This window comes from Anopheles gambiae, chromosome 3, assembly GCF_943734735.2.
Source record: "Anopheles gambiae chromosome 3, idAnoGambNW_F1_1, whole genome shotgun sequence".
Lineage (NCBI taxonomy): Eukaryota > Metazoa > Arthropoda > Insecta > Diptera > Culicidae > Anopheles > Anopheles gambiae.
In genome coordinates, this window is record NC_064602.1 from 45,125,298 (window position 1) to 45,152,965 (window position 27,668).

The 27,668-nt window shown below is 44.2% G+C and overlaps 1 protein-coding gene across 4 annotated transcripts in view; it reads left to right on the forward strand.

The window, feature by feature from the left end:
• LOC1279348 (unconventional myosin-Ia) overlaps positions 1–27,668 on the forward strand; it is a 77,217-nt gene that overhangs the window by 39,893 nt on the left and 9,656 nt on the right. For 2 of the 4 annotated variants that reach the window (XM_061656486.1, XM_061656487.1), the window contains 3 exons: positions 17,057–17,448; positions 17,627–17,801; positions 26,604–26,908. In XM_061656486.1, coding sequence (XP_061512470.1) covers positions 17,057–17,448; positions 17,627–17,801; positions 26,604–26,908 — 872 coding nt within the window. Of the gene's footprint in view, positions 1–273; positions 2,217–17,056; positions 17,449–17,626; positions 17,802–26,603; positions 26,909–27,668 lie in introns of those variants that run through there. The other 2 variants (XM_061656489.1, XM_061656488.1) reach the window with 2 other exon arrangements.

Consider the following 27,668-nt stretch of genomic DNA (forward strand, 5'->3'; position numbering starts at 1 on the left):
AATTTTAGAGGGGTTCGTCGCTAATTCGTTCAGCGAAATCTTTTGACATGACGCTGAACGCATACTTGCGCAAAGCTTTTATTCTTAACGCTCGAAAAGAGTGTTGGTTACTCCAGCGTGAGTTCCGAGCAAAGAAATAAACGTTGATGTTACTCTTCCTTGCAAGTTAACCTTTAGTGGTATGGGTTTCATCTGAGCATGGTCGTTTTGAAAGAGCGAAGAATGGTGAAGAAAAGGGAGAAAAACGTACAATAGCGGTTCGAAGTACGATCGTTTCTGTGCGTGGTCTCAGATTCGAGAAAGTTTCCGCTGACGATGGCAGCGCGTGTGAGCTTTGTGAATGTGCTACCATGAAGTGAAGGTGCTGGAAAACAAATCCAGAAGTGTTATATGCTTTGAGCAGGGGTGTAGTCGAATTTAAGTGTAGCGTTAAATGAAAGCGTGAACCTATATGATAGATCGCAAAAATGCACCTACCGCTGCAAAAATGTATAACGTGTAGCGTGTAAAAGCCGTCGAAAAGGTATTGGTAGTGTGAAAAATATACGTAAATAATTTGTTCAGTGCTGAAATGTGTGACAGTGTTTGAAAGTAGAAGCAGTGCATTGTTTTGGTGGCTAATACCAGTAAAAGGTGTTTTCGTGACCCTTATTTGGCTCTCGCTAGTTGAGCCATTAGCCATTTAGTCAACGGCAACACCAGTAGGTTTATCATCATCATCATCATCATCAACAACAACAACAACAACAATAACAAACTGAACAAAGCGCAATAGAAAGGAAGGAACTAGCCACAATAGCGACAACGTCGAAATTATCCCAGTCGGTGTGTTTGTAAAGTAAAAGAAAGGGGGAAAAAGAACGAAGCTACGGAAGGTTAGAAGCACGATTTAAAAGGTATAGAAAAGAAGGACCAACAACAGCATTAACAATAGCGCTTGTAGGCAACAGTGAGCAACAGATACGTCGGAAAGGTGATGTATCCCAGAGAAGAAACGGGATAGCATCAAGTGGTAAAGCAACAGAAGAAACCATGCTGAGGCTGCTCGTCGGTTGTCCAAATGAAGCATTATAAATCATAGGCTCCGTAGGGCTTTCGGGAACCTGCGCTGTGTACGAACGGACAAACGTTTTTTGATGGAGGATTACGACGGTGGGCTACAAGCGCGGCGTCGATCTTTTTTCCATCTCTTGTTTGACGGGCGTTGAAGGCGGTGCTGTTACGAACGAAGTGGTAAAAAGCTCGCCAGAGAAAGAAATTCAAATAAATGAGAATGATGTATGGTTAGAGAGGTCGAAGTGTTATTAGGAAGTGAAAGGGAACGAAACAAACATAGAAAACAGATAGCGAAAGAGCAGTCCGTTGCGCAGTGGACAAACGGCGCAAAGGAAAGAAAACAAGTTGGGAAACTAGTGTAATAATAATCTTCGAATATACCGGAATATAGCGCAAGGAGTTTTGTTTGAAGCTGGAAGTGTATAAGTGCTATGCTTGTGTTGCGTGTGTTTGTACGTGTATTTTTTTCATGTGTATATGTATGGTTTGTGTGTGTATGGTGAAGGGTAACAAAAGCCACAACTGGAAAGCAGCAAGCAGGGAGCTGTGTAGTGATTTTTGTGACCCAAGCTAAGGCGTTAAGACGGGATAGAGAAGTTGAATGAAAACATGCTGTCCGTAGAATGGTCCTACAAAACACATTGGGTTAGAGTGTGGAGATACAAAAAATAACGAAGAAAGAGTATAGATGAGAAAACGGGAGATACGGGAAAAAACGATTCCTCAACCCAATGATTACAGCAAAACATAATCGCTTGCCGTAGCGCCATAGTCAGTGCAAAAGAAGAATAAGGGAAAAACCCCAATACCCAAAGTGAAAAAAATCGTTGAACAGCTCGCAAAAAAGAAAAGAAAACCACATTCAAGACGAGTCCACATATTTTGGAGGTCATCGCGAAAGGGTGTAATTTATTTTGAGTAACGCAAAAAAACAGGATTAACCGAGTGATAAGTTGTGCGAAACGGCTTCACGGATGATCGTCGAAGTTCGTTTCTGAACACACCCGCATGCATGGTGGATGTGACGGAGTGTGCGAGCGAGCGTTACGATAGTGCTTCTCCGAGCAAAATGGCCACCCTCGGCCTGTCGAAGGTTTTCATCCTGGATAAATACTTTACAGAGCTGCAGAAGTTTTGGGAAACGGAAAAGAAGTTGCAAGGTAAGCAGACACTAGCTGGTTTTGTAAACTGTTCTAAAACAGAGCAGAGTTGCCAAACACGAAAACAAGTCGATGGTGTGTTAAAGCTCTAACACGTATATTGAAACAGTACTTTGCCGCTTGTTCTTGTGACAGGTGGGTAGCATCGCGCTGCACGAACGATAACGTAGCTACCGCTTGGTCGAGCGAAAACAACAGCCATACACCCTAATTAGAATGTCCAACGTTACCATTGAAAATGCCACGCTGCACATGTGCATAAGCACCCGAGGAACATGAACGTCTAGCGACTAGGGTAGCGTACGCTTCTCGTCTTTTTTTTTTGAAAGAGTTTGAGTTTCGATGCAGCAACCACAAAATTGTTTTTGCTCGATACAATCGTTTGCGTTGGATGCAGAGGCCCCAGACGGTGTTCATTCATCCTACTGCTGTCGTGGCAGGCAAAGAGCACAGGCGGCAGCTTAAGACAACCATCGCCGGTCAGCGATCGGGCCAACCTAATGACGCACGTCATTAATTTTGAAACGAAATTATGCTATTTATATCGTTACTCATGAAAATGATTCCAGCCTTTGACGACAGGGCAGTAACAACAACAGCAACTACATCAGAAAGCCAGCATCTAAAATTCCTTATGATGGGGTTGTGTGAGCGTGTGCTGCAAGCGAGCAGCCAATTAATGAAACACACTGCCCCGTAGCCGCTTTTCAAACACCCCAAAAAATGATCGTGGCTCGTGAGTACAAAAAATGTCAACTATGATTCGAGAGAGAAAATCAGATAATGAACCTACGAAATGACTGCGGCTAATTGCTTTCAGTTCATTCGGTAGTTAGGTTTTATGGTGGTCTATAAAGACTATCTTTTGTCGGTTATTTTTCTTACACTGACATGGTATTAAATGACGCACTTTGTATGTAGAAATTGTTCTTTGTGGTGATATTAAAGGAGCAGTTTAATTGTGCATTAATCTATGTTAGTTGAATAACTTACTATTACGTTTCAGTAGTTAATATTGCAACTTTGCACTTTGCTAAAACATGTATCATGTCTGTATAATGTCTGTATCAAAACATGTCTGTATAAGAATATTGAGCGGTGACGTAAATCAGTGCTCAAAACGATCGTACATACCCTTCACGATGCTCATCGCCGTGCTAATGCTTTTGGTTAACAAATGGAACTACTCACTTAACCTATCACGCCACTGCGCTCGCCTTAACTGATTGCAGCTGCAGCATCTACCACCGCTCCGGGCGCACTGCACAAAGGATGCCCAAAGCACTTTACGTCGTGCATCCGTCTATCATCAATCGGAACCATGATGAGCAGGCAGCCGACCGCTCGCCAACCTTATGCAAACCAACTTCCCCGTTTGATTGCGAACTGCATTGCATCGAGCAGGATCGACCTGCAACCAAACATTAATTCTTTCGCGACGTTCCAACGACCGCTGTTGGCGCTGTCCGTTGGATGTTGCATTCAAATAGCTCTGTTCGAATGCAGCGCCCAGGCTGGAATGGAAATGCCATCTCCGGTTTGCCTGCGTTTCAGCATATCGGGTTCGGCCATGGATTTCTAATTATTGCCTCGTTTGTTTGCTGCTTTTGTGTAGCAGCCTTTAGCATTTATCAAACGATCTTTCTTCGTGCGTTGTTCTTCCTTGTCGTACTGCCTCAATGTGTGGTGTTCTGGCGTCGTTCGGTGAATATCACGATGATGATGATCATGATCCATCGGACGGGGTGGAGTGCATTGAATTTGGGATTTTATTTGTTTCGGCTCGGAGAAATACGCGTGCAGGTCGTCAATCGGGGATATGAGCGACCTGTACGAAATAAAAACGAGAAACATCGTTCCGAAAATTATAACTTACATATATGTTGTTCATTTTCGGTGCCTTGTGTCTGGTTCTCCTGCTGTTTTGATTCTGTGCTGTTATTTAATTCGAGCCCGATTGCGATCGAAAAGACGGAACCTTGAACCGTGCATTCGTCTGCCGGAGCATTGCAGCGTGCTTTCCTTGCCAAGCTTGAAGGTTGACGACGCCGGGCGCTTTGGCAAAGTGAATGTTTTCTTCCGTTCTTCCAGAAAACTAGCCTTCTTCAGGAATCAGGGAACCGGGTTCGAAAATGGCCGGACTGAGTCTGTTTTTATTTTGCACTTATGCCGTTCTCCACTGGTGGGTAGCTTTGCTTTCGTCGTTTCTTTCTGCTGCTTCCAGTTGGTCGAGCTTTGCGACGGCGCGACCATCATCTTTGCGACGTAGTTGGTGTTATTAAGGTTTGAAAAGTGTTGTTAGTTAGTTTTCGAATATAGTGAGAATGATTGCATACATGCAATTATAGTAATATATTGTTGAACGGTCGTTTCATTGTCACATTACAATAAATACCTTGGTTGTGAGATTTGTTTATTGGGATTTGCTGTTGTGGAAATTTGTTGCGGTTTATTTACACATTTTGTTTATTTGTTTTTTGATAAAGTTTACGTTGAAAAATATGAGCGATGATGTAGAATGTTTTTTTAGAAAAGAGTAAATAAGTAAGGATAAGAAAGTTTAAAGACGGTGTAAAATTTATATCTGGCCATGTTCTATATAACATTTACTTGACGCATTGACATACAAATGTTATTCAAAGAACATGCACAATCCCTTACTTGTGTGTTGTGCATATGTCCCGCGCCAAAAGCCAACTCGCGCAAGTGCCTTCATTACCGTCCAGCTCGACCAAGCAACATGCAAGGGATCGCGAAAGGCTAAACGGTGGCACAAGCGACGAACCCCCGGTCATTGCTGTGGTGTGGAAGCGAAACAGGATGCCAACGGATGGTGTGCACAGACATCTTGGTGGATGTTCCGATTTCATGTTCGGAACTTGATTTCCCCGCTTCCAGCCTGGCACACTCACGCGATTGCAATTTCTTCCTTCCGTGTTTCTGCCCCCGGAGCGGAACAGAATTTATCGATGCATTCATGGTTGCTTTCCGATGGCAGCCGATCGAGGACGCCCTGATGACTGCCATTTGGCGCGCAATCGATGCGTCTCTCTGGTCTTCTTGTGTGTCCTTCGGTTCGGTTTCCAAGAAATATGCCAAGCGCAAGTGTTTGTCGTTGCTCTGTACCGACAAACGAATGAAAAACGACCTGTGCACAGCGTACGAAGTGCATCGTAGCGTGTGCATCCAGGACGGGGCACGGAGCATGACCGGGCGGATGCAAACGGATACAATTTTCTTCCAAGTGGTGATGTTTATGCAATGATTTGTGGTGGCCATTTTTGTGTGCGGTTCTGCTGAGCGTGGTGTTGGGCTTCGCTCTTGCATTTATCCACCGACCCGTCTTTGCAAACCCAAGTGCAATATCCATTGTGTTGCACTGCCTGCAAAGGCTGAAGGCTGATGCAATGAAGCTGCATTTCGTGATGTTAGTGTGCTTTTTCGCTTCGTTCCATCCCTTGTCCCCGATCGTTTCGTCGCTAAATGCGACGGCAGCCATGGGTACAAACTGGATGAGTTTGTTTTGTTTACCTTTACACAAAACGAGCTGCGGAACGGGTTGTGAGACTTCGGTTTTATTGCCAGTGTGCTGCTGGTCTGCTATCTCATCTTTTGCATTCCGACCGAATGTTTTGTTCTTGCAGGATTCTTGTGCGGAGACGCAAAGCACAAAACACGCGGTTCTTTGCTTCACTCTGGAATGCAAACCCACAAATGGTTTGGTGGCAAAGACATTGAAGTTGGTTAAGAAGAAATAAAAAAAACCCGAATTCACACACCACACAAATTATATTCATACATAATTTATGTTAGTTTCTGAGGAGATGGTCTGTTTTCGTGATTCGAGTTTGGTTGGTTCTTGCAATGAACGCAGAGGCGTATCAAATTTCATATTTATAATTAAATTCTGCCACTCGATCAGTTTCTTGCGCTTCGTTTTGGGGCGGTTATTGTGCGTTCCGTGTGCATGGACAGGAAGGAGTAGGCTTATTATGGCTTCGCAGTGGAATAACAAAAGCATTTTAATGTACTTTGAATTTTAAAAGAATTGAAATTGCAATCGCATACGTCGTGTTGATTTGTAACGAAAAATGAATGAAACAAGCTGTATAAACGGTTAAATTTTCCAGAAATAAATTGCCGAAACTTAAAGTAAAGTGGCTCATATGATCAACGCGAACCTAAACTGAGGTTTGCTATTTTCTCAGCAATTCCTTTGGCAACGCCATTAGTTGTGGGGCTGATTCGGCCTTTCGGTTTACCTGGCTAGCTGTGCTAACCCACTTACTTTGAGTCGAGAGCGCAGAGCATGAGTACGGCTTCCAGCAATCCAGCGGTGCTCGTGGATCTTGTGCAAACGCGACTCACCACACTCCCTGTTTTGTCTATGGGCAATTGTCAGTCCGAAACCAGAAAAACGTAAGCCAGCATTCGTAGTTTGACCCCTTCTTCCATTTCTCTGACATAGTCCCGAGCCAAAAAGCATGACACGACCTGGCACCATACAAAATCTTCTTACTGCACCGTCAACTAAGGCTCTGCTATAGTGGGACGTGGCTATGAGCTGCTCAATAGTTGTGAGCTGTGCTTTGAAACGTTTTTTTTGTTCATTCCATTTACCAGCACTACACAGTACAAGGCTGCGAGCTATTGGATGTTCAATGAGGGTTTTTGAAAGGAGGGAGCTTTTCATTTGCAAAAGCAGCAAAACAGTTTGTCACGATTTTCCATTTCTGGGCGATATTCGGTGAACGGTTTACCCGATATGTTACTGAACTTGTTTGTTTCGACTTAAAATATGAAAATGTTTTATGTACAGGGCTAATACAGGAAACATTTGATTGACATTTAATGAAGTTTTATGCTTGATATTTGTAGCTATTTGGATTGTACAAATTATAATGTACCATGAATAGTTATATAACATGCCAATGTGTTGTACACCAGTTACAATTTTATTATAAACAATGTTCATACAGCACATGCACTGTCGTGCAGCACGAAAGTACGTGAGATAAGTGAGAAGCGGGAACAAACTTCAATACTTCATTGATACTTTGCACTGCAAACGTGAAATACGTCTGAACTGCAGATGCTCTGCATGCAGCCTGGTTTGGCATGCTGCAATACAAAACGAAACTGTAAATGGTTTGGTTGACCAGAAGCATAAATTGGTATAAAATGCAACCAACTGCAGAAACTGTCTCTGCGCATAACTACGCTCGTTCCCTGGCTGTGCTCGTAAAGATACCCGCTACCCGCCAGGGGAAACAAAAATTTATTTTTATTGCAAATTTCCTTATGAGAAAAGCACTATCTGCGAGGCAAAGTATGGGACCGTTTGGAGCGATCAACGAATGTGGAGCCAGCCGTTGCGATCTTCAAATGGTCCGTTCGATTCTGCTCGAGGAGTTTCAAACTGGGCGAACGAGGTCGGATTGGAATGGTTTAAATTGGGGAGTTTACCTTCTCTCCTGTTTGGTGGGACGGTTTGTTTGAACGGCTGGTATCTGAATGTTGTTCAGCAGCTGGAATGCCGCATGTAGTCAAACCGAACCGAAGACCCGCGTGCGAGTGAGTGAGAGCAGATACAATGTAAGGCGGGAAGCATTCTGATTGCCTCATAGTCAATTTATATATTTATGAGAAGGGAACCATTTTTTTCACGCTGGAAACTTGCTTACAGTTGCTGAAGTGTGAGTTGTTTGAGCGCCACTGTGAGCGTTTACACTCGTAGAGGCTTCAAAGCTTACCGAACGCAACGAATCGGATGAACGGCAGAGCCTGTTTTCTTTTCGCTGTGTCAAGCTCCATCACACATGCACGATGATCGAGTTTTCTAGTCCAAGGTGCAGGAGCCAAACATGTAATTATCGTAAAACTCTCTCCGAATGAGTAACATATAAAAACGTCCGATCGGCGGTTCAGGAGTGGTTGCTTCCAGGGAGAGAAGCAGTTAAGATTATAGTAACTTTTTATCCGCTCGATGGACAGGGCTTTTTGTCTCATTCGAATATTGTGTTTCGATTGATAGGACATTTTTAATTGTACAGTCTAGTACCGCACTTTGCATAGCATTGGAGAAGAACGTAGATTAACAGAACAAATGAAAATTTCTCTGATCTGATATTACTCCAAAAATGTGATCTGATCGTACGTTGGAAATCGTCATACCTTTGAAAATAAATACGATTACATAAAATACTTATTTCAAACATTCATATGAATTTATGGAAGTATTTAACAATCAAGCAAATTATACTTTCTATACAAGCTTGTCCTCTAATCTCCTTTCCAGTCCCTCATCAATCATTGTTGATGACATAGCCTTCAATGTATGGATGCAAGTACTTTGTTTTTAGCTATTATAAATGCATCAAAAATAATTCCCCCAAATGAATTAAAGCTTCCATACCAATATTTTTTACATGCATTTAACCACGCCTCTAGTAATATATTTGTTATATATTTTAGCTTAACTTGGTTGTTTTAAAAGCCATCTCTTCATATTGCATTTCAAAGTCACGCGATTGAGTTTGTGACACGTGTTATGAGGGTTTTTTTACTATGAAAGGCTTTCAATTTTAATTAACGAAGAATGATAATGTGAACATAATGACTGGCTGCAAATACGAGGAAAGGCGATTATGAAGAGAGAAGATAAGAATGGGTCAGATTCCAACGGCAGGAAATCTTCCATCACCTGTCAGCGACAGCGTCAATTGCCCGTGCGAATGGCATGAGCTGCTCGATTAGTCGTGGCTATGGCATCTAAGACTTTCATGCCTTTTTGTTTCATTTTTGGTTCGTTATATGGCATGCAGAGCAATATAACTGTTTAACTGTTTAAATGAAATAATCGCTACTGAAAGATTATCAAATAATTATACATTTAAATTTACTCCTGTGTCCCAATGGCCTTAAAAGAACGTGTTGTTGAATAGCGTTCGTTCGTTACTCCAAAAAGAAGAAAAGTTATGAAAACACCCAACCACCGCCTAAGATATAAAATATTTCCATCAACAGCGTTTATAATACAAATTATCTTCTTGAACAGAAAACTCTATAGATCAAATTTTGCTTCATCATCAAATGTTGCATGAACTATCTATCAATCAGCCAACCAAACGGCGATGAGATTGAGATCAGATCAGATACAGGTAAAGAATGGGGTAAAGAAGGAGAGAGGGTGAAAATAAAACATTAATTCCCAGATTGAAGTAGTGTGTAAATCAAGCATGTAAATTTAGCTAATCAGGCTTCCAGGCTGTGATGAACGAGGTGTAGTTTCTTTTCTGGAGCTAAGACAAATTCTTTTCACACTGATTTTCCATTTACTGATGAAACGTATTCTGAAAATATACCATAACAGGCGATCTGGTATTGTTTTACCCCACGTTTAAGTATTGTTTACTTATTATTTTAAGGATAAGAAAAGTTCATTCATACCCCTGCTAATTCGTGTTAGTCTTATTTAAAATCTTTGCAGCACAACGTTAGCAAACAACTTCTGACACAAACACGATTTCTTATAACACGTTTTCGTGTTGTCTTCTTTCAATTCGTCTCTCGTATTGTCAAGATAAAATCAGGTCCTCTCTTTTGATGCCGATGTGACAATCTGAGTAAACTTCCACCGATCAATATCGAACAGAAACCAGTTACACTCCTTAAACTTATCGGGCAATGCTTGTGAAAAGGCGGATCCGAACCAGGCACGGCTCGGGAGCACTACGAAAGCCAGTCAAATGTTTTGATCGGGTCGTTTATTTTGTTTCGATCTCCCTCCTCTGTCATGCGTTCCGAATGACGAAGCAAAAGATAACAGGACAGCGTCCCCCATTGCTGTTACAGCGACCCGGTATATTGGTGACAGCTGAAGAAAACTTTCTTTCCGCAGGACTTACCTGCGCAGCTCACCAGGGTGGTGTTGAGCGTCCGAAACCACCTTACTACGTCGCCAGTTCGGTATGCAGATATGCTGTTATTTGCATAAATTTCATATCGATTCGTTGAATTAATTGTATCGCATATTTCATTCATTTCTCCTGGAGCTGGAGGACCGGGAGCTTTAGGTTCAGCTTGTAGGGTGTCTTATGGTCATAGAGAAACAGAAACCAGAGTGGAAGAATGGAATGAACCCCAATCGACCGAAATACATTCCAGCGACATACAAACATTTAATACAGAACAAAAAAGCGTCACATACAAAGAAAGGGAAATATGGTCCTACAGTAATACATAAAACAGTGCTTTTTGAACAAACAGGCTACAAAAATAATGTTCAAATGCATTCTTTTGAAGCAATACTACGCGTCAACCGAACAAGTTTGATTATAGCACGTAAAAAGTGATAAAAAAGACAACCAGAAGAAAGCGACCACGCGATGAAACCACAGACAGCCTAGCAGTTTTTGATAGTTTGCCAAAAATAATACCGTTCTATACACAACAACATTGGGCTGCGGTTTTATATCCACCACCAAACTCGAGCCTCACACTACCTGTCCTGTTTGTGTCTGTTTGTGAGGCACGTTATTTCACGCGCCAATTTATTGCGCCGCATTCGCGCTGTTCCGTAGATGGGTGATTAATTGATGACACTGGTACCAACAGGGAGTTCTTGTGGTGTTCTTCTTTGCGATCGATTTTATATCCCCACCCTTCATACCGATCGATGGTTATCTTTTTCGATGGTAGTTGCAGCAGGTTCTTGCCGTGTGTCAGAGCGGGCTAGTGACGACGGCGCATCCAATTTCGGCAGGTGCCGAAATCGTTAATTTGTTCTTCTGTTGCCGCATTGGTTTCACGTGCTGATGCACCACCCCTGGATCGATCGATGATTGGGCGATTTCGCATCGCAAGAAGCACCGTATGTCATTTTATATGCCACGCAATGTCTTTTCCAAGTGTGCCTGGTTGTCTGTGTGTGTGGGTTTGTGGTGAGATTTTGGCTGATTTTATTTTACCATAGCACTACAATGGGTGTATATAGTAATTTTAATTTCCGATTGAGATCAATTTGTAACTGTTGCGTAAAAAAGTTCGTGAAACGAATTGCCGAGTGTGGCAAACTGACTAATTGTTAATTGGATGCCGGAACAGATGCGATTAGAATTCGAGAAAATAGGCTAATCTCCAAGAAACGAAAAAGTAGCGCAAATAGTTCTGTTTCGATCAAACCACCTGATCGGTTGCGATTGATCGACAATGCTTTGCGGGATACTGTTCCAAGAAAAACACCGTATTTGACAGTTTAGCACTGGCGGGTACTGCTAACAGACACCGATCACAGACCGGCCAAACTCTCGTCGTGTGTGTTGTCTCATTTTTCCTACCTTTTTGCATGTTGACGTCCAATTTAATGGTCCGTTATCCTCGAACATACAGGTCAACCGTTGCCCGCAGCCATAAGGGGGACAGGAACGCTTTGTGACGAATTTTGCGCACCATAAATACGAAAAGGATTAACCCGTTGGGCAAATGACGCGCTAGCAAGCAAAGAAAGAAAGCGTACATAACCTGCGTGCGGGAGAAGATAACACGTGTACAGAAAAGGCAAAGACCCCTTAGGCTTTTTGGGCGGTGGTGCGTTCGGTCAGAGCTTCTGCCGTTCAGAGCTTGACGTCCACGATCCACTTGTCGTCTATAAATGTCAGCATCGTCCTGCTGTCTGCGTGCCGTGGGCCCTGGTTTATCCCAATTAACCTTATCCACGAGGGGTCCGACGATCATCGACGGTGAATTCTTTGGAATCGTCCGTACGCAAGACACGGCATTCGCTTGTTTCTTTTTCGGGAAAACGAAGCCTGCCTGGACTAGCGGTTTGCTTAATCTTTTTGAGTCAATCGAGCAGATGGCATGGATCGGAGATCATAGCGGGAAGCCACCTGAGCACAATCGTTTTGTCGAGAGACCCGATACGATCAGGCGTACACAAAACCTGCTCACAACCGACTGATCGGTGGGAGTCAGCGGGGTTAGCCGTAGGCTTAGCTGGCGTGTTGTTGGACGATCAGCAGTGAAGCTTACGTTTTCTCTGCATTTATTTTCTCTCTTTCTCTCTTTCCGGAAAATATCACATTCACAAAAGCCGCACAAGTTCAGACACAGACGAAAGACTTTGCTGAAGATCTTGGAAGATTTTTGAGATACTTTAGCTATGGCTATCCAACAAACGAAACATAGCTCAAAACAACGCTGTTCCTTGACCCAAAGATCCATTATGTGGAGAATGAGTGTGGAATAAATTCAAGAACAGGAAAAACCGCTCGATTCAAAGCATAAAAACTATCCACCATCTAAGCTAGGTTCGAAACGAAGCTGAAGATTATTACCATAGCCCTGTAACACTAGCAGAAGAGTAGAGTAACCTTGCTTGCCTACTTTCTTCGACTTCTGCTGCACGTCGTCTTCCTTCCCGTTGGTTGGCCCCTCTGTTTGACCACTCGAAAGTTTAAATTATCGACACACGTTTTAGTTGGTCATGGATGGAAGTTAGTGATTTGAGGAGAGAAAAGGTTCAGTGTAATGCAGGGAGGCCACCGGCACAGCTTTTAGTGATGGGCTATTAGCGCACTAATGATTACCATTAATGAAAGAACTTTCTAGAGGGCAAAAGGGCTGCGGTTTTGCACTTAGGCGCTATTTCTTGTTGTATCAGAAGAAACTTGACCGTGTTGAACATGCGTGCGTGTTGAATATGGAGAATAAAGCCGCCGTTCAGGAAATGTTGGGGAACTGTTTCATCCAGCGCTAAGCTGAGGTCGTACCAGGATTCTTTCAACACTCAGAAACAAACATTCAGAGAACATTTTAGCATTTTAGTGTGAGATCAGATATTTTGTGGACTGCTTTAAACGCTTTCATCACCGGAACTTGATTATCCGAGCATCGGGCATCTCTTCTGGGTGCGTTTTTGACCAGTTGAATTTTGAGTACACCAACAAAGAAATGCTCTATCTGAAAAAAGTAGGGTTGTAACTGTACTGCTTGCTTGCTTATGTACCGGCAAGCCAAACAAACAATTAACCCTTCGTTTCCTGTACGATGGCACTGTAAAGTGTCTAGTATGAGTTGGAAGAAATTTCAAGGAATAACAAAGAATACCAAACAAACTAAGTGTGTCTAATGGACTGCAAAGTGCAATCAGCGGATGAATATAATTACTGCTGTAATATAGCTGCTACTGGGCACTGTCGTCACAGTCGAACAACTTCGGCACTTCTGGAAAGCATGAGCGAAGCAAATTGAAATAAAAAATATATTCTTCCTAACGATGTTCTTCCTTCCTAACCATTACATAGTTACAGCGTGGTGAATATCCACACAATGTTATGGTCGATCATTTCTAAAGTACTTACTTAGCTGTGATTAGAAAAAGCTATTCTACACAATAGCTATATCCACATGCATCAACTCTGGTGAAGGTTTCCCACTTCCTGATAAATTGGCCTATCACTGGTAATCCTTAGTGAAGAATAAAACTTCAGTTATATGATCAAAAACTTACTTGCTGTCAAATGATCAGATACGATGATCCAATAAGTTTGCTCAACACATTGCTGGAAATAAACCATAATCAGTGAACAAGCATATTAAATGCTCCAAATGATTCACGAAGATGGGGATAAAATATGATTGAATCTAATTAATTTGATTTGATAATTGTAGATATGAAGTCCACACGCAATCCAAAGAATCAACAGCAAGATGGCGGCCAACTACGGGAAGCAAGCCAACCCTTCGGATATTCGCATTACCTTGTGTTCGTGTACCGTACAGCTTCGTCTCTTCCCTCGCTGTGCTCTTCTCGCATTTTCATCTTTGGAAGCATATACCTTTTTACCATTATTCCAACACAAAGATCCGCTCATGGCCAGCAACAGCTGTACATGCTGCACGCTCAACTGAACAACAACAACAACAGGAACCAAGCATCGTCCATATCGGGCTAGCTGGTCGTTGAACTTGAAGCACGGCATGACAGCTCTTCTCGCCCAGTCCGTGTTTTCCACCGGACGATTGTCCCACTTCTTAGCAAGCTGAGCCCTTCATAGCACGGTGACCCACGTACAATATGTCCGCACTCACCCGTCCCATCTAAGGCTAACAGTTGCTGCAAGCAAAGGGTAGAAAGTGACTGCGACAAAAACCTTACGGCCGTGGCTGCTCGCTGACTTCGCTTTTCATTCCATAGTTAAAGGTATTGAAATTCGTAATGTTTAGCGTATCGTACCAGGAGATAGGAGTAGTACGGTGATGGTATCTCGCCAGTTTGATGGAGACAGGTGTGATGTGCTGAATGAGACGATGGCATTCCCTGCTATCATTAGCCCGAGTTGGAACGTGCGATGATGGAGATGTAAATTTAATTAATCGCCATTACAGCGCACAGTTTTCTCTCTTGGACGTGGTGGGGATGCTGTACAAGCGGGATTTGCTGGAATATGTCTGTAGCGAAAAGGCTGCAACAAGAATGCGTGTTTGTTATTAATTTTAAAGGAAAGTGTGTTTATGGTGGTTCACTCGTGATTGCTCCATTTTCATAAAGTTGTTCAAGTACCATTTTTCAAACACTTTCAACTTTTAAGCTTTGAAAATCTATTTTATTTTTTCACAATAATACTTCAAACTCTATGGGGCCACTGTGTCGCGCATTAGCCATTTCACCGTGGAATGGATAAAAGCTACCAAACACCTTAAACTGTATTGAGGTCAGTCATAGCTAGATTAATGCTGTCCCAATCTCTCATCCAGCTCGACCTCGCCACCTCTTGTTTCACTGGCCACCTACAGTGCTGCAAGAAGGGGTGCCATGACTTTTGAACCGTTTTCATCCACGATCGCGGTGTTAACAGCTCATTTTGTGCGCAAAATCTCATACATTACGTTACGCATACACAATGCTTCACCTATGGCTGCGCAAGCCTTTGCCGCAGGTGGCATGCAATGCTTATGCCACGTACCTCTGCCGCTCGTCTGCTTTATTGTCGGCACTTCGTTTGTTCTCAAGATGTCCGCAAAATGAGGCAGCATAAAACATATCATTACGCTTTATGTTTATAATAAACCCGTTAATGAAAAACTATCACGAACCCGTGAACGATGCTTCAGACGCGGCCAGGCGTAAAAAACAGAAACGCATAAAATTCGCGACGCGGCAATTGCAGTGCGAAATACTAACCGCATTCGAACGGGCTCGCCCGAGAGATATCCCGAGGGTGGATAACAGGAGGAAACCCTCGGCTCAGTTCGCCGGGTTGTTATCTTTACCGCGGCCAACGAGCCAAAGGCGTGTAATGGGGCCACGTACGCAATCCAATGTGTCGTAGATTTGACGCAGCTTTCGCCTGCAAAAAGGTTGGAGACGATATCCGCGTGCGTATTGCGTCGCAAAAATAAAACGAAGTAACAAACCCTACCGCGGGCGTGCACGGTGCAATCAAAAAAATGGCAGCACACCCGATCGCTCCCGTAAGCAACAATCCGAAGTCAATTATTTCGTAATGCTTATTTACGAAATGATGGCCTTTGGGGGTTCGTTCCACGTTGTGTTTCGGGTTCGGAAAGCTCGTCTCCACCCTGGAAGGGAGTGTATACGCTGCTCTGCTGCTGCTGCTGCTGCGGCTGTGATTATCATAACGGGAAACTGTAGGTCGGAAGGAGCGGACGGTTCCCGATGAGAGGTGGGTTTCCAGACGAACCCGCCGATCACGATTCGGCGATTTCCGCAAATTGGTCGCCTGCAGAAGTCAAACGAAAGCGTTGCGTTGTAGGTAGCGCAATGCTTGCAAGGTTAAAAATATGTCACACCACATCACCAAGCACTGGTGTGAGATGTGCATTGCACGAACGCCCGTATGTCTTGATGGACGGATGGATGTCTAAATTGATGCACTGCCGTGTACACTGATCGCCGCAGTTCGGTATAATCAGTTCTACGGGAAGATCTTCTCAATTAGAGCAGCATTTCTTTTCTCATCCGCACGTTGGGCTCTCCGTGTTGGTACATTCCAGGCGGTGTCAAGCAATCGAGGCTACCCATATATCATTGAGATTTCTCAGCTGCACATAAGTTCAACATAAGCAACGTGGTGTTGGTTGAGAATTTTAATGATATAATAAGATTAAAGATCAATCCTTTCGATTGGTCGATCATAAAGCTGTCTGTGTTCAGCGCTCTCGTTTTGTTCATTCACTCCAATTCCGTATGCCTTGTGCGTGGATATAATAGGAAGCCGATATCTGCAAAGCTGCAGAACCGGCGCCATTATATTGGCACGCATGTACGCCGCCCAGGGTAGTGAATGAAATCGGTTGGCCAAGCGTACGGCTTTGCGCTGGGTAGCATGTCCCGATGATGGTTGCGTGCATCTGGATCAGTGAAGGGGCGTTCTATCTGTACAGGGCGTCATTACGCTTGCGTGCGTGTTTGTGTGTTTATAAGTGTAAGCGGCCAATGAATCGGTCAGTGGAGAGTATGGCAGAGAAGCGGCGAGTACACGCAATGATACCGGATCCAGTGCATGGAATATTGACAAACCTGGACAAACCCACACGCACTGAAGGCAATTATTTCTTCCCGAATGGGATATAAAGAAAGATAATTCGTTTTTTCTGGGTTTTGTTTCGTTTAAAAGTAGTTTTCCAACAAGCGAGTGTTTGAAAAAGCGACCCTCCCCATATTATCCTTGCAACTGACACAGAACCTACTATAAAGTACATTCTTTTTTAAAGCAGTATTAAGTACTCCGTAGATCAAGTAGAAACAAAACAGCAAGTTCCAAATTAACGAGCACTACAGATTGAATCTAATAAAAATGTACATTTCATTACAGATGCATCTTCTTCGAACGAAGCCGTTCACCTGCAGCAAAGACTGAAAAGCCTCAGCTCCGAGCTAGTGACGCTGAGGAATCGACTACACACCGGTGGCCAACCACCGGGAGCAGGACCCAATGGAGGCGGTGTACCCGTCGGCGGTGGTACTGTAGTATCGCCAGCATCTGGACCAAATACTAACAACGCTGGATCGAACCACGGAACACACGGTGCGACCGGGCTGGCGACACATGCGACCAACGGTCTAATGACGTCCACGGTCGGCGCCAACGGGATCAACGTGCTGCCACATCTTGCCAATAGTTGCACCAACAACAACAACAACAACAACAGCAATAACAATAACAGCACCAACAACTCTACCAATAACGCTACCAATAATGCTAAGGTAAGTAAGCACAACAGAAAGGAAACCCACCTCCAACCGAAACCGGGTGCTGCCAAATGGCTTTCCATTGATTTATCACCTTCATGTTGGCCCTAAGGGTTACTGAAAGGGAACAAACTCTGTTTCATGCTCGTTGACTTACGTTTGTTCCATATGGTCATTCCGTGTCTATCAACAGAACCACATGCTAGTTACGAGTGCAGCCCAGTGCATACCGTCAAACCAGGCGGGCAACAATCTGAACGCCTCGCAGCCGAATGTCAACGTCTTGCCAATCGTTTCACCACGAAATACCTCAATCCCGTACCCCTTGCCACATCACAACACCAGTGCCGGCGCGCTACTGCATGGAGGTGAGTACTAACCGAAAACGACCAGCAATAGTTGTTCTTTTCTTTCACCAGCTGGTTGAACAGAGTCCATGGTTTTGTGCTCAGATGAAGAAATGTTGAAAATTTATTCAGCTTTATAATGTTAGTTTTTATTGTCGTAATGAAGTTTTGCCCACTTTGATAAACGTAGACCTGATAAAACTTAAATAAAAAACTTACATTAAGTAATAAACTAATTCCAATCTAATTTGGATTGAGGAAAGCATGACCTATTCTATCAATCGTGATTGTTGTTTACAGTGAAAATAGTGTCTCCCATTCAAGGCTTACTAATTTTTTCATATTATATGACTCAAAGAATTGTTCAATCCACTTTTGATCTTATATCTCCCGTTCAAGTACAAAGCTGGTCAAAACCGACCGCATGTCTACGGCAATGGCCACGGAACTTTAGAACAGGAATCTTTTTGTGTATCCTCAAACGACCCTGAACACGCGTGTGCCTGGCTGGGATATCATTCGGTAAACTTTATTTCGCTTGCGAACCGCGTACGCGATCATCCATCAGCCGTCCAACCTGAGCGGCATAATAATTTGCTCGTGTCCGTGCAAATCGCACGGTCCGTTCTGTGTCTGTGTCCAGCCGGCGTAGTCTTAAACGACTTGGCAGTGTCTGATGTGACGAGCAAAACTCATCGTTGCATAATGTCAGTCGGTGGGAGAGTGGAGCGCGCACTGTCTGCTTCGCCTACGAGTCCCTATTTTCCGCCGTACCCGCCGATGCGAGGCTTGATTATGCTTCATTTTACTTTCGTTCACGGCCGTGCAGCGGAACGGTGAAAGAACGCAAGGATTTCGCCTTTTTGTGCGGTGCTTGTTGGTGATCGGTAATAATAACAAGGAATGCCACCGATGCACCATCACCATGGTAGGTGCGCATGTTGTTTGCATTATCAAGCATATAATTTGTTTTATTGAAGAAACATAAATCAGTACGCAGCAGGATGAGGAAAGAGTACTGCAAAAATAAGACAACGCAACGTGAGGTAATTTGTTTTTCGCTTGTTTAACGTTCGTTGTTTTTACCTAAAGATCGCATTCATAGAATTATGAAGAAAGAAGCAATACAGTGTAATGGAAATTGTTGATTGTTTTTTGTTAATCGTATTCAAACAAGGTTTTGTAACTATTTAAAAATACTTACAAATAGTTTATCAAAAAATGTAAGACCCTAATTATTGTGTACCTACAATTCGGTTTACATGATACTTTTGCTTTCAAATTGATATAATTTTAAAAATAATTCAAATTTCATTGAGTTATATTTTATGACAACAATATGACAATAAGCTACCAGATAAACGAAATATTCAAATAGAAAAATAGATTATAACTACAATTAAAAGATCCTTTCACGACTTCACGAAGTCACACTTGTTCCTATTTATATGATCAACCACTTTCCCAAACTCGATCGAAGAGGAACGTTAGTTGCCTACGCCTCGCACAACGGTTGCATTAATTTATTGCAAACGTGTGCTGTGCAATAATTCGTATAATATGATTAAATGTTCTAAAAGCATCAAAGGAAACAACGACTTTATGTGATTTTTTACCGCCAGATTCGATCGAGTTTGGTGAAGTGGCTGGAAATCTTTGTAATTTCTTTCAAATACATAATTTCTAAAAAATATCTTTCTATACGGTTTCTATACGAATGATAAAAAAATGGTATGAAGATGGATTCAAGCTGAAAATTAAGATGAGCATTCTGTATACTGCAAATCAAACCTGCCGCTGTGCAGGCTTAATCATTTATGCTAACCGTCGAAGGCTCATTTGAATATTTAGTAATTTATGCGCCACCCAACCGCTGCGTGTGTAAGTATTGGAGGCGAAAGTTACAACCATTTTCAACGCTATAGTTAATCTCGGTTCCTTTGCCTGTGGAAAAAAGGACAGACCAAGCGTGAGCTATTAAAGTAACAAATCGTACAGCATTAGTTGACACCGTTAAGCCAGTGGCGGGACTATGCCGTGGAACGAGTAAGCCCAACCTGATTGGTTCAATTTCACCTGCAGTTCCATTTATGAATCGGTTTTAACCGAGGTGCTTAATGGGGAATGATTAGTAAAGGGGCGGTCCCGTGGTACAGTCGTTAACTCGTACGACTTAATAACATGCTCGTCATGGGTTCATACCTAGAATGGATCTTCTCCCCGTAGCAATGATTTGATTATCCTGCTGTGTGTGGTAATGATTTAAGTGTTGAAAGCCTGTGTTACGTCAAGTAACCGTCGATTCTACCGAAAGGATTCGCACAAAACTCGCGTTCACTAGTTTTCTTAAACACCGTTTATTTCGCAATTTACAAGTGTTAAAAAATTCACTGGTTTCTTAGCGGCTTTAGCGTACGAATGGGGTCAACGGCTTTCGGACGACGGCACCACGATCACCACGGATTATCCAGCTTCACGGATGCTAAATCGCCACGATCCTTCCGAGAACTGTATACGTCGTACTGTTAGCGCCACCTGTCGTAGTCTAGTCGTTCTAGTTACGGTGACCCAGCTAGCCACCGATGCGTTTGTCGCAACACTCCCCCTCGGTGTGTCCACTACGTTGGATACACTCTTTGTTGGTGGGTAGCTGGTCCACTAACCTTTCATCTTCTGGTGAAGCTATAACTACTAGCTTGACGGTCGGTCGTTCCAAAATTTTTCCAGACGTGGTTTTTATCCTAGCTCGTCTAATCTCGCCATTTCTTGAGGGTATTGTCTCCACCACTCGGCCCATCGGCCAGCAACCACGAGGAACTAGCTCATCGCTTATCAATACAACATCACCGTATTGTAGTGGTTTGCTTGGATTAAACCATTTGACTCGCTTTACAAGTAATGGTAAATAGCTCGCTACCCATCGTTTCCAAAATTCATTCGTATAGTGTTGACAAGCTTGCCACGTATTCCTTAACGCTGCCGGACCGTCGTCAAACGTTGAAAGTGGTTTTGCTCCCCCCGATGAACCTAGTAAAAAATGGTTGGGTGTCAGTGGGCTGTCTTCGTCTAGTCTAACCGGAACCTCGATAAGCGGTCTAGAGTTTATTATGCCTTCGACTTCGATGAGCCAGCCGTTCAGTATCTCATCTGTCGGGTGTTTCCTTATTTGAATATTCTGAAGCGTTTTTTTTATGGAGCGTATGAGCCGTTCCCATGTGCCTCCGAAGTGAGGAGCTGCTGGTGGATTAAACTTCCACTGAGTGTGCGGAACGTCTAGTTCTTCTATCATCTGTTGCATGTTTACTCCTTTCAAGGCTTCGGATAATTCTCGATTTGCACCTATGAAATTGGTTCCTTGATCGCAGTACATTTCTCTTGGCGTTCCACGGCGAGAGATGAAGTTTCTTATGGCGATTATACACGAGCTTGTTGACAAGGAAAATGCTACTTCAAGGTGTACCGCTCTAACGGTCATGCAGGTAAATAGCACGCCCCAACGTTTTTCGGTCCGCCGTCCGTTCGTTACGATGAATGGTCCGAAGTGGTCAATGCCCGTGAATGTGAATGGCCTGATAAAGGGAGATAATCTGGCTGCAGGTAAGTTCCCCATAGGTGGCACTGATGGCATAGACTCTCTGACTTTGCAAAAACAGCAGTTCTGTCTCACTCTATGACATACGGAGCGTAGAGAAGGAATATTAAAACGTTGTCGCACTTCGTTCATGACGGTTTGGTGATTGGCGTGTCTATACTTTCGATGGTAATAATCAACAATCAACTCGGTTACATGTCCGGACTTCGGGAGTATTATCGGTTGCTTGGTTTCGTATCCGACATATTCGCAAGCATCTATTCTTCCTTTAACTCGTAAGATGCCGTGCGTATCGAGTTGAGGGCTTAGCTTATACAGTTGGCTGCTTTTAGGAAGGTATTTAAGAGTGTTGGACTCGCATTCAATCTTCTTTAGAAGGCGTCGTTCTTCTGGAAATACGGACTGCTGTGTCTGCAAGATTATAGTTCGTTCAGCAAGTTCCAATTCTGCCGTCGTGAGGGTTCCCGTCTGTTTATTAGTCGGTGATCGAGCGTTCCTGATGAATCGCCAAACATATGCTATCGCTCGTAGCAGTCGCCTCCAGCGACTGAAACGACTGAATTCGATGAGGGGTTCTACCTGAGCGTGACTACAAACGTTGTAGCGTATTTCTTCAGTTGTTGTCATTTCTTTTGGGTCTTCCAAGTGCCAGTTTTCTTTTTTGTTTTGCAGGAATAACGGTCCTGTAAACCATGCGCTGGTTGTGAGATGTTTGTCCATCTTTGACCACTTCGTGCCTTCGTCGGCAACATTTGTTTTGGTTGGTATCCAGTTCCAGTCTTCGGCTGAACTATGCTCGAGGATTTCACCAACTCTGTGTGCTACAAAGGTACTATAACGCCTGTGATCAGCATTAAGCCAGCATACAACGTCCCTCGAATCTGTCCAGAAGAATTGTTGTTGAACCTTTTCTCGATGCGATTCGCAAATCGATTTCGCTAATCGAAGCCCAAGAACAGCTGCTTGAAGCTCTAACCTAGGTACTGAAATATACTTCAATGGAGCGACGCGTGTCTTTCCTCCTATTAGTGCGACCTCAACGTGGTCGTTGGTCTCAAACCGGAAGTATGCGACAGCAGTATAGCCGTCCTTACCAGCGTCGACGAATACGTGCAGTTGTATTTTGCATTCAGTTATGGTCACAGATTTGCGATAGCAGCGTGGTATCGAAATGCTTTGGAGGGTTGGAATATGTGCAAGCCATTGACTCCACATCTCATAGATGGATTGGGGAACCTCGTCGTCCCATCCAACATTCATCCTCCAGGTCTCTTGCAATGTTACCTTTAAGAAAAAGAGGTGGCCAGCAATTAGTCCTAAAGGATCGTATATAGACATTAGCATACTTAGGATCTGACGCTTGGTTGGAATAGTGGTTCCCAGCAATAAGTCTTCATTACGCGGAGGGATTTTGAAGCGAAAGACATCTAGTTCTGCATCCCACCACATACCGAGGACCTTCTGAGTGGTCACAGTCGGTTCAAGGTTGAGATTTTTCTGTTGTTCGCTAGACGTAGTACCAATTGCTCGACGTACTTCTTCACAGTTTGATATCCAGTTGTGCAGCGGGAAACCTCCTTGTTCGTGGACGTATAAGACGTCTTTGGCAAGCTTAATCGCATCACATATCTCCTCTTGGCTCGTCAGCATGTCGTCTACGTAGTGGTCTTCCTTGATACAACGTGCTGCAATCGGAAGCCTTTCTTGAAACCGTTCAGCGTTCAAGTTTTTTACAAATTGAGCACAACTAGGTGAGCAAGCGGCGCCGAATGTCATTCGTTTCATTACGTATTCCTTCGGTTCGGTTTCATCCTTGTTCCACCTCCATAAAAATCTCTGACTATCATGATCGTTGGGACTGACGCGTACTTGATGATACATCTCGGAAATGTCGGCAGCGACAGCTATCTTGTACTCTCGAAATCTGCGTAGTACGACGATGAGTGGTGTCAGGAGGTCAGGACCGGTAAGAAGCATAGAGTTTAGAGATGCTCCACGGAATTCTGCTGCAGCATCCCACACTACTCTGATTTTATCGGGCTTGTTGGCTCTGGCGACAGGAAATACTGGCAGGTACCAAGTTCTTGCCGACATCATACTTTTCTCGGTTTTAGGAAGTTCTTGTACGTAGCCTTTCTTGATGTGTTCGCTGATCACTGCATTCATGGCTACTCTTAGCTCTGGTTCTCGAATCAGGCGTTTCTCAAGGCAATCGAGGCGGCGTAGGGCCATTGAGCGATTATTTGGCAAGGACATATTTTCTCGTTTCCATAAGAGCCCTACTTCGAATCTTCCTTCTACAAACTTGGTTTGTTCTCTCAGCAAGTCCAGCGCTCTTTTCGTTGCCTTTGGTAGTGGTGGTGTACCGTTAGATTTGTCCAAGTCGAAGCTTCCTTTAAGAACGGCATCTAATCTTGCTTCTAGGTTAGAACAAACGCAAAGTCTCGCGTTATGCGTCGCTAATGTTACTTTCCATCCATCGCCCTGAAATTGAGCGCAGTGTCCAGACACAACCCATCCTAAGCGTGTTTTGGTGGCGACTGGTTCAAAGGGTTCTCCTTCTATGGCCTTCAAAGGTCGTGTCAGACGATAATTGTCGATCCCTATGAGTAGCTTAGGAGCTGTATCACTATATGAGCTTATAGGAAGACCTCGTAAGTGGCGATACTTGGACGATAATGACTCCATCATTACACGTTGACCCGGGAGACCTAGGCTTCGTACCGTTCTTACTGAAGCCATCTCGAAACGTGGTGCATGTTGTGCTGTACCGGATACATCTATGGCTAAAGTCACCGAGTCATTTTCTTCACGTTGTTGACCCCCGGTCCATGAGAGGCAGAGTGGTTGTGGGGATCCATTTAGGCCTAGTTCCTGTAGTAGGCCTTGTTCCATCAGGGTAACTGATGAGCCTTCGTCCAGGCATGCAAGCGTTTCCACGACCTTTCCTCGTCCGTACAGCGTTACTGGAATGTATCTCAGCAAAAAGTTTAGGTTATCGGTCGAGTGAAAATTGCTACGATACTTGCCTGAGTTACTTGTGGAACCGGTTTGATGTAGAGATGCATGATGTCGAAACTGGCAACCGTCAACTCCACAGGGACGCGACTCGTGACACTCACTTCGATGAGATTTCAAGCAGCTCCTGCACAGTCGTCTGGTTCGAATAAGGTTCCACCGCTGCGTGACCGACATGTGTCGGTATTCGTCACAATTCATAAGGCTGTTGCAGTGGTTATCGCAGGCACACCTTATGTATGTAGATGATTCAGGTTGGTCGGAATTCGTTATCTTTTCTGTTGCAGCGTGTACGTTGACGTGTCGAGGATTGCGTTGACGTTCATTACGCACTGGAGCGATGACATGTAGGCAGGCATTCTTAATCATCCGCATATATTTCCCAAACTCTTCCAGAGATTTGTGTTTTAACGTTAAACAGTGCTTTCCCCAATCTAGTTTCATTGAGGGGGGAAGCAATCCCACTAACTCTTGTAGCACCGGTCCGTCGTAGCGTCGTTCGACGTCGCTGTTCCTGACGGTGGCGCAGATTTCTTCTACGGACAGGGCAAAATCTACAATGCTATCGAGGCGATCTTCCTTCGGCGGTCGTGAATGGCGGATCTGGTCGAGAAGGGAATCTATGACCATTTCCGGTCTTCCAAACGTTTCCCTGAGTGTCTCGATGGCTTCTGGAAGATCTTCGGCGCGTCTCAAGCGGCATTGCACCGCCTTCAGCGCTTTTCCTTTCAAGGCTTGCTTCAACCGGATTATGTTTTCTCTGGGAGAGAACCCGCACATCTGCGTTGTATCCTCGTAGGTTGAAATGAAAGTTAACCAGTCTTCGTATTCACCCGAGAATTGAGGCAGCTCACTTTTTACCACGTGGCGTGCAGACACCTGACTTTGGCTCAGCTCGTATATCTCATCTGAATACGCCGTAGAGCTGAGACGAGGGGAACTATTGGCTCGTTCCCCGGGGTGGAGAAGCGCTGTGATGTTCTTAACCACCTCGTTTAGCTTCTCTTCCAGAGTGTGCGGCACGCTTGGCGGTTCACGATCGCGTTTTCTTACCACGGGAGTCTCGGCTGCCATGAGGCGTCGAAACAGCTGAGCCATCTCTTCCGTGATGGTGTCACTACTTTCCTTTATAAGATGGCGCTGTTTCGAGTCACGGCTCGTTGACGGCGCGACAGGCGCACTAGCAAACGAAGACCGGCGACGTAGGCCGGTAGTCAACGGAGCAGTAGATTCAAGGCAAACTGCACGGTCTTTTTTCTCTGTGGTACGTTGTTGGTCTACTAACGGAGGATAAACCTCCCGTCTTTCCACAGTAGGTTGCGGAATACGGCTGGTCGAAGGGTTGGCGAGTGGAGGATCTACCTCGCGATGCTCTGGTTCAACATCTCGCGGTTCTTCAGCCGGCGGAAAATCTTTGTTGCAGCAAGGTTCACAGTACCACTCCCGGTCTAGAACCGTCTCGTCTTCCTCGACACAATCAAAGTGGAACGCTTGGCCGCAGTCACTACATTTTACCACATCTACCATCGCCTTTTCACCGCATGTACCACACGCGCTGGTACTTTTCATTTCACCCACCATTTCGTCACGTAGCATGTGGGTTTATTCGGTAACGAAATAAGCGAATAATCCAATTAGCGAGAAAATGAATTTTTTAAAATGTTACGTCAAGTAACCGTCGATTCTACCGAAAGGATTCGCACAAAACTCGCGTTCACTAGTTTTCTTAAACACCGTTTATTTCGCAATTTACAAGTGTTAAAAAATTCACTGGTTTCTTAGCGGCTTTAGCGTACGAATGGGGTCAACGGCTTTCGGACGACGGCACCACGATCACCACGGATTATCCAGCTTCACGGATGCTAAATCGCCACGATCCTTCCGAGAACTGTATACGTCGTACTGTTAGCGCCACCTGTCGTAGTCTAGTCGTTCTAGTTACGGTGACCCAGCTAGCCACCGATGCGTTTGTCGCAACAGCCTGTATAAACCGCCGGCATGTTCGCGTAGGACGTTACGCCAAATAAAAGAAGTAGTGTAAAACACAGTAACATAACGCGGTGATGTTTTGGCCCGGAGAATCTAGACGAACTGTGAATTTTGTGAGCTTAAAAGAAACATTGTAATCGGAGTATTTATTTGATGCTAGAGCTATCTATCGCTGCTTGAACGAGTTTTAATTTAATATATCTTGTCCCTCTACCCTCACCCAGACACAGTACCATGCGGTGGAACGCTTCCAAGGCGTACGGCGATGGGTTTCGGTGGCTCGAACTCGATACAGTACAACGTGGGAGGACATGCTGGCAGTGGCGGACTCGGTACGATCGTGTCTCCCAGTGGATGCGGATCCGGCACACTGTTGACCGGTACGGGACCCACCACGGTACACTTGCGCGAGCGGCAGGAGAGCTCGGGAAGGAACGAGATGGACGATCTGATACATCTGCCTGGCCCGCTTACGGAGGACGCCGTCATGCGTACGTTGCACAACCGCTTCAACGATGGGAAATATTTCGTAAGTATTCACAGTGTTTCGCTTCTTGTCATCTTTGGTGTTTACTGGTGGAGACTTAGCACAATCAGTCTAGGAAAACTTTTTTAAACATTGGTTGATGCAAGCTCAAGCACATAATACAAGACTTATTATTTTCGCCCACACTTGACTCACGTTAGTCTCACACCCAGCAGCTCAGGCAATGCAAATCGCCACTAAAATGTATTCACCTTCACTGAACCACTTTCGCTTCGCCAATCTCTAGCTTGAAGAGTAATTAAAAGCAGAAACAGCTCAATAACACCAGCCACATTAGCTGGCAACACGTGTGGGTTAATAAGTGAGTATGACCCAAAGAAACCTAAAAGTAGTGAAAATAAAACTCTACCCAAGCACCACCAAAAACAGCTGACCTGGTTTTGCACGCGCTTTGTTTCGCTGCAGTTCTCGGTCCCAACGCACCCAGCCCATACCACCGCGTTTACTTTTGTTTTCCATTTTCCTTTCACTGTTTCCCCAGTATTGCCCCGCGTATGTGCACAATCAAGAAAAGTAATTAAACAATCAAACATTAAAAAACAATTGCCAAAGCATGTCAGGGTCAGGCTGGGTGTGGCTTGATGGTGCGAGATGCTGCATGGAGTGAACGCATGATCGTGTGTTTCTAGAAGTCCGAAATTGTGGCGAAATTCCCCGTTCAGCTGGCACTTGCTACTGGGCGTAGAAAATTAAGCAAGGGGGAAATGTAAATTGAGCACACAAATTCACTTTTTTGCCTCCT